Raw genomic sequence first — 8,616 nt, forward strand, 5'->3', positions numbered from 1 at the left:
TTCAAATCTAAATATGAACTTTGACCCTGTATTGTAGCAAAGCATTTTTAAAGGTATTTGGTCTAAGAAAGGTAATAATCGCTAAAACCAACGTACTTGAACTTTTTTTAGATAAAAATAATACACTGTTTTATTAAAGGAAAAAAGGCGAAAAACTTATCAAAAATGTTTTTAATTTGTGAAAACAAATGGAATTCTACATAAAAATGTTTGTTTTTTCAAAAGTTGCTAGCGCCTATTTATCATTTTTCTTGCTTTGAGTTAACCTTTACGGTCTGTTGAAGAGGCGGCAAAATTTACCTTTTCTCAAGCCCCCGGGTAGTAGCCACCTGGGTACGCCAATAGGTAACAGCAAAGTAAAAGTAAAAATGAGGGTATACGTATGTAGCCGCAATGAGTGTCCCTGTCCCTGGACTTCTAAGCCCAAACTTTTAATTTATAGTATTTGGCATTCAACTTTGAAACCAATCTTGATGAATCGTGCGCTGTTTCGCCACTAACAAGTTCACACTCCTCGCTGCCTTGATTATAAGTGAATCCATTACAGTTCATGTGCGCCTTACAATACGATGCACATCGCGCAACACTTTCTGCCGTCATAGATTCAGACACATCAAGATGGCGCTGGTCAGGGAGGATTCCGTCTGCGGTGTATGTGTTAGAATGGGCTGCTAGAGAAAGGAAGAAAGGAGAAAAAGAAAAACATTGTTTCATCATTAATATTCGAATTTATATTTTCAAGTAATTTAGTCTTTTAATAAAAAAAGGACCGACCAATAATTATATACATTATTGATAAAGTCGAGGATATTGAAATTAATCATCAATTATTTACTCATTTTATATTTTTTATTCACGCATTTGCTTTCCAACTTTATCTAGTTAAAATTTCGGAATTGTGACAATATCCTCACTGTCAATAAGTAGGAATTTTCCGGAAGTTTGACAGACAAATTTGTATTTCTACATGTTTTACAAAATTGTCAAAAAGTAGCATCAATAATAATAACTATTCATTTGTTCGCCTCACGTTTGGTAGTGACGTAGGTGCGTATTTTCCTGGTCGCAGTAAAGAATCGCGTGCATAAAGTTAATCGCGCAGAGAGTACATGCATGCATGCAAGGGCGATTTGTCGGCACGCTTGCAGCGTAATAGCAAAATAAAGCATTGACGTCACTACCGAACTTGAGCTGAACCAAAGAATAATAAATTATGTTAAAAACTTAATCGAGCGTATAGAAAATAAAAACAGCAACTTCTTAACATACCAAAAGAGCAGAATCTCCAGTCCCCAGGACTATCTTTACCGGAAGCGTAGGCAACATAATTAATTGGATGTGGAGTCGAATATTGATGTGACATGAAAGGTGTCTGTCCATTTTGACCAACCTCGATTAGGCCATCTTTAAAAGAAACATGAAACTCCCGATGTTCATTAGAGTTCAGCATACTAGGCGTTGATACTTGGACGTCAGATGGACACCCACTGATGCATGGTTGAATAACGGATTGGGTGTTGTCCCATCCTGCAATTACTAAGAAAAAGTAAGAAAACAATGGTAATGGCGGATAAGTACATTCCGTATGATTGAATATATCAGCTGGCAACCAATAGGTAAGTTAGTTTTATTTTAGGAATGTTGATTTAAACTCATGTTTTAGTGACGTTTCACCACTACACTAGTAGTAAGTATGTCACAGTGGCTGCACAATAATGCCGCTACACTGTGCATGCAAGCATAACAGTGAATTGAAAAGGGCGCGCTTCAAATTTGGCCAATTTTAGAAAACATCCATGTCGATAAATGAATTTAGTCATATGCTTCATTCATCCAAATTGTTTAAATTTTTAATATATGGTGTGTAAAGCCTTTCCGAGGCTAACATCGGGTCCTCAAAAATTAAAAATTGTTTTGTTTAAGAGCTACTGCCTGTTTTTATGGATTTTTGAAGATCGCTCATAAATCAGTAAATATAGGCCTATTGAAGTAAAGGTACCTACCACCATTTAGCTGAAATACTAATCTTTCTTAGCATGTAAATTATTTCCGTCGACAACGAATGAAGCACTCCCCTAAAACTAGTTGAAGCAAAACATTAATCAATGATATTTTTAGGGAGTAAGTTTCCAAACCACAATAGCTCTAAGCCATTGTGTGTGTCCAAGGCCATACTATTTTTGTATACGCGGTACAGTAAATTTGATGTTCCTTTTACCGATTGTCCTCCCATGTTAATACAGATGACAAAAAGTTAATTTAAAGTCTCATTGCAACTGAATTTTTATTTTTACTTTTCGGACTTGGCTTACCATGTTTACAGTAAAAATGAAAATTATATTCCAGACACCGTCAAAATGTCAAACTTTTTATTTTTTTGTATTGTTTTTAAATAATTAACTGCAGTTCATTTATTCAACCTCATAACAGGATCATACTTAAAAGATTTATGATGAATGAACAGACGTTCATTAAATATTGAAAAAAACCCAAAATTACTCATGCCTAATTTGCATAATAATATCATAAATGCATAATTAGCTGTAATTACCTAATTTGCATAATTAATTACTTTTTGTGTATTTTTTGTCATCAATTGAAAGAACTTTGTATATATATGTGTGCAAAAAACCCGCACCTTTATATCATGTACGGTTTTCTATTGGCATCAATTTTGCATATTAAAGGAGTATTTCGTGATCCTAGCATACTCTATTTATGTCATTTTTCATTAGATATACACGAAAAAAACCTATTCCCAAAATTTCAGTTGATTCCGATTTTGCGTTTGCGAGTTATGCATGATTATGTGTATTACACTGCTCCATAGACAATGCGTTGTAATTTCGTTCTGGTGCACCAGAACGAAATTCAAATTTCACGATATCTTTGCTAAACAAATTAATCTGCAAGAAATATTTTGTACATAAACATTATGTAGCCAGAGGTTTCCAGAGATATAAAAATCTCAATGATGAGGCTGTGGATCACGAAATGCCCTTTTAATTAGCTGAACTTAGTCATTTTTTGAGATTTAATTTGTCTGCAGATTGGCCGAAATGGCTAAAATAGTATATTTGATTAGTTTATAATAATTATTCAATGATGGCTTTTTTAATTTCGTTTTCTGTAACGAAGTGAGGAAAGATAGGCATTTAACAAGCAAGCGTCCAAATAAACCTTCAAAATCTCGAAATGTGCCAATTTTGTCATTACAGCCATTTGTGGCAGGATTTCATTCCATCGACGAGCATCTTTAAATTGACATTACATCACAATGCATTGACCGATTTCAATTCTGTTTTTTGATTTTTGATGCTTTATTAACGCTTAATAATGTAGGAACATTAAATGCTGCGATTATTTTTGAGGTGATATACCTACTAGTAGTTTCATCAGACTGGCAACGTATCAAATCTGAGTAAATCACCATCGTTTTAGTTGAAATTCTAAGTTTTTTAAATCCCCAATAACCAATTAACATTTAAATTTACTCCATAGAATCACAAAGAAGCTATAAATGGGCTAGAATATATGTAAATATGTTCCGAAATCACCCCCCCCCCCCCAAATAAAACACAGCTTTGTCTGGTCCTAAAAGATCACAATTATGTAACACTGTATAAAAATATCGAGTATATAAATTGTTCTTTTTTGTTTTAACTGATCATATTTTAAGTCAAGATTTAAAGACTCACCTATTCGATAAGCATTTGACACGGTTGATTTTGTGGAGGTCAGGGCAATCTGAACACCACTTCTAGTTGCGATTTTGAATCTGAATTTTGTAACGTCGGAGGGAATCACGGAGTCTATAAACTTATATTCAAAGGCTGTGCTTGTTTGATAAGAGGCACATCCTGTTAAATGCCGAGAAAAAGAGACAAAAATCTGGAAAGTTATGATAATTACTAATATGATCATTGGGGTATTATTAACCAAAAACTAGGTCTAACGTGCAGTTATCAGAAAAATATGAGCTTTCTTCACTCTAAAAATCTAATAGCGTGGGTGAATGTTCGAGCTAGCAACATTTAAGGATGTCTAATTTATCAGAAAAATGAAAGATTACTTGCTTTCCTTTCATGTAGGCAAAAAGTTATTCTAACATGTTGACTTGCTGCGTTCTATATGAATGGGCCAAGTGGACCCAAAGACGTGTAAGATCATACGTGTAACCTAACACGTGTAAGATGGCATCTTACACGTGTAACATAGCATCTTATACGTGTAAGATTGCATCTTTAACGTCTTAGAATCTCACGGGTTGCTTAAAGTGACGTATCATGTTATAAAGAACCCATAATTAAACCCCAAACAACCAATCAGCTTACGCGTATTCATCTTCGACCAATGAAATGAAGAAAAACATCTTTAATTATTAAAATTGATTAAAGTTGGACTTCCAATCACCCTAATTTTCATTAAGAATACCATAAAAGGTATCGATCATACCTATACACGTAATCACAGTCCGTTTCGAAAAGAGTAGGGGTTGTTTGTTGGGTATTTATTTACTAACTATGCAATAATAAAACAGTAATAACATATCGTATATCTATGGATCAAATTTAAGCAGATTACGTAATTCAATGTTTTTTTTATTAACTTCTTTGGTCCTTACTTGAACAGGATTTTTCATCTGCCTCCAAGAGATATTTTGCTTGACACGAGCAGATATAACTCCCAGGTGTATTAGTACAAATATCATCGCAATTATCAGTGTTTCTAGAACATTCATCAATATCTAAATCCAGATCAAAAAGAAATGTACATACTTGTGGTTTAAGGAAAATGTTCAGATACGCGATTGTAATTGGCAAAGAACATAGTTTTTATTTTTTTTATCTTTAAAGGAGTATTTCTTGATCCTTTATTTTCTTGTGCATTCATCAGAATCTTGTTAAATAAAACATGCATGTTGATCTTAATAACACCATTAGTTACTTAAAAGTTACTTAACTCTCTTCACGCGAGTGTCGACTGCAGACGACAAGTTTCAAAAAAAATTTAAAAAATTCAAAAATTTCAGGAATGTAAATTTTCATGACCATATTTGGAATCAGCGTGAAAAATGCATTAAAATTAGTACAAACAAGCCTAGTATTGGTTCAGTGGTTTTTGAGATAGGTCGTGATATTTTGGGGAAATATCTCAAAACTTGGGACTTCTTATATGGCTAGCATGCAAAGTATTAAATGTGCTGAATTATTAATTTCGACAGTTTCTGCAAAGTCACTCTCACGCGATTCACTCTCAATAACAAAGTTTACCTTAGCATTAATTATTTTCAACAGATTGGTTTTAAAATAGAAATAAGACAGCTTGGAACGGTACGTACAAATGTAATGGAAGGAATCTGTGGCAAAAGAGTTTTTGAATACTTTACCTATTTCACAGGTGCTGCCTTCATAGCCTGGTAAGCATTCACATTGATCCGGTGCCCAATTACATATTCCTTGCACACATGTAGGACTGCAAATAGCTAATTGTGTATTCAATGCAAGAATGAAGGATGGTAGTAGTTAAAAGCACGCAATATTGTGTCATTTCCATAAATAATATATTTTTTAAAACAAAATGTTACTCCTAAGTAAATAAAAAACGTTAATGTGCAGTCGGGTCAGTTACTAATGGCGGAACCCTTTTGTCCGAAACAATAGTAGCTTTTTATGAAAAGCCTGTCGGCAAATCAATTCGACACCAAAGGAACAATGAGTTACGTAATGTATTGTCTCTCCATGTATAACCTCTTTGGGTGTGAAAGTCTAGTTACTTTATTGCACTTCAGTATCATACAATCCGAATATGCACCACAGAGTATGTTTATAGTGAGCCAGTTTATCCGTTTTTAGCGTGTAAGTACACATTAACCCCGGGAAATTAACCGTCATGAAATACTTCAAATCGATGGATATTTGAGTATATCTTGCCATAATTTATATAGCGGCACTATAAACGGATAAGGTACCGCGATAACGTTAGTCCTGGAAGTCGAGTAGGTTGTTTAACTCCCCGAATTCGAATATGCCACTGGGATAACACATACCTACAGAATTGATTCGGCACCGCGTAGCATCGCACCATTGATTATCAAAGAATAGGCAAAATACCTTAAAGGAAGTCTCCGGCAATCACAACATTATGCCTTATAATGTTAGAAAAATAACTATCAAGCACGAATTGCATGGTTTTACTTAAAACAAACTCATATAGACCATAAAAACGAATAAAAACAGCCGTCTCTCAACACGCGATATTCAAAATTCCCGGGCGCCGAAATTGTCTGGGGCAATGACGTCCCAGTAATACAATGAAGGCTGATGACATTGAGCACAAATAATCATGACGTCATGGCCCTAGACAATTTCGGCGCGGGAATTTTGAATATCGCGTGTTGAGAGTCGGCTGTTTTTATTCGTTTTTATGGTCAATATGAGTTTGTTTTAAATGAAACCATGTGATTCGTGCTTGATTATTCTAACATATACGACATGATGTGATTGTAACTTCTTTTAACATTCTAATCGTAATTCTATGGATATGTCCAATTATGCAGAGTCCGTGGACGTTTCACTTGCACCTGTACGATAAGTGTCTTTGAAATGAACGGTATCGTATTCAATATAATACACACATACAGAGACATGACAGGTGATGAGTGTAGCCTACTTACGGTAGTTTTCACCTATCGCTATGGTAATCAATCCTGTTTCATCACTGCTCCTACGGCAAATTGTATGCGCACATGGATAGCGTTTAAATGGTAAAACACATTACAAACATGTTATGTTAAGTATACTTACGTCTTAGTTCAAAAATATTACTCCTCCAACCGGCTCCGCACATTTGCCCGGCGTTCCCGGAACAGGGCATATTACATGCCGATTCTGCATCGATACCATACTTTGAATAATCGGCACCCATTGCTCCACAAAAACACTGACTTCCATATTGCAGTCCAACATAACGTATTCCTTTAAACGTGTTAATGAAAGGATATATCGTAAGAAAAATAAAGATAAACATACAATGGCAAAAGTATTTGCCAATGATGAGAATCTAGCCTACTTCACCAGCATGCAGGGCGGGTTTACCCTTTTCTGGCCCCGGTTAGGCTAAAATTGTCTGATTCCAAATCAGTGCCCTGCAGCATACACTCGACCATGGCAATAAGATTATATTTAACTGAAAAAATATTATTCTCACTCACGCAACTTTTCAAACACCATACCCATATCCACACCCACCCCAACACCTTCTGCCACATCCATCAGTAAACCTACCCCATAAATCATATACTGAATTTCGCCATGAACCTCCACATGTCTGCAATGAATTGCCGATACACGGGGCGCTACATTCTGCATTTGATGCAGCCGTCCCATATACATCATACTGAACATCATCGTTCCCACACGTGCAGTAATTCCCGGCTTGAACCGCCGCGTAGCGTTTACCGTTGGAACGACAATGACTGAAGCAATTAGACAGCGTCAGTTTTGCGTTTGTATGTGCCAAGTCGGTTGGAAAGGCGCGGTCTGCTGTATCAACATAACATCCAATATGACGATGATGCTCTGTGAATTGAACGAAATCCGAAAACGAGCAGGCAGCATCTGTTCAGGCTCGGGTGTGGCTTCGCCTATTAGGGCTGGTGGCCAGCGTTCGGAGCTGCCACTTGCTTATGAGGGAGATACAGCTATACTTCCTCGGGCAGTTCCAAGCATCCTCAGAGCCTCATAATTCCGGTCCCTCGGCAGGTCCACTCCTGCCTCTCCTATAAATCAACTCAGTAGGGAGGGGGCACCAAAAGTCCCAGCTACCAGCATTTGCAGGGAGAGTGTTCCTCCTTCTGTGGAGGCGGTGCGGAGCTTCTGGCCGGGATTGTCATTGACTCGCCGATTGCTTGTCGGGGGTGGGGGTCAGTCCTCATCTCTCTTGTCTAATAATGGCACCTCACTCAGCAGTATGCATATATCGGTCCATCTTTCAGAGGTTAGATCGTCCCATCAGAACCATCAGCTTCCGACTTACTTCACTCGGAATTAAGGGTGGTAGGCAGGGATGCCATGCAGGAGCGTTGGGAGGGCATATTCGGTAATGCCTTCCCTCCCATTGCCATGATCCTTCTGGTTCTGCTGAAGGTAGCCAATTCTCGGGACTGATTACTCCTTTTAGCCACTCTACCCCCCTATGACAAAAGGGCATAACTAACATATTGATCTTTTCGAGATAATTGACAAAAACTGTTCATTGCTCCCATAGACTTGTACATGTAAACCAATTTCGGAAGGGTTAAATTTCTGGGTTTGGAATTAAAATTGGGGCATTTTGGATATTCTGTGTGTAGATATAGGTTCCTGGACCTACCAGTGGTCATAACGCAATTTTGACAAAAGTGTTAGTTACGCCCTTTTGCCATAGGAGGGCAGCACTCCCTCTAGCTCAAGCAGTGGTGGTTCTCCCGCCTCCTGGATCTTTTCGTGGGAGAACCAGTCAGTCGTCTATACCGCGTTGATCTTCTCACAGTTCCGCCACGCCACCGGCACCAGGTACAGATGTAGGTGATCAACAACCTCCACCTGACTGTTTGGCATATTTCCGCCACTTCGT

The 8,616-nt window shown here is 37.3% G+C and overlaps 1 protein-coding gene across 1 annotated transcript; it reads right to left on the reverse strand.

Annotated features, from left to right (window-relative positions):
• Window positions 1-4,736, reverse strand: LOC140156415 (uncharacterized). The gene is made up of 4 exons (XM_072179365.1): window positions 4,625-4,736; window positions 3,699-3,860; window positions 1,270-1,536; window positions 1-671 (listed from the first exon to the last, which is right to left on the reverse strand). The coding sequence occupies exons 3-4, from the start codon at window positions 1,448-1,450 to the stop codon at window positions 418-420; spliced, it is 435 nt and encodes a 144-aa protein (XP_072035466.1). The 5' UTR covers window positions 1,451-1,536; window positions 3,699-3,860; window positions 4,625-4,736; the 3' UTR covers window positions 1-417.
• Window positions 4,737-8,616: the final 3,880 nt, after the last annotated feature.

Source organism: Amphiura filiformis, chromosome 7 (assembly GCF_039555335.1).
Source record: "Amphiura filiformis chromosome 7, Afil_fr2py, whole genome shotgun sequence".
In the NCBI taxonomy this organism is placed as follows: Eukaryota; Metazoa; Echinodermata; class Ophiuroidea; order Amphilepidida; family Amphiuridae; genus Amphiura; species Amphiura filiformis.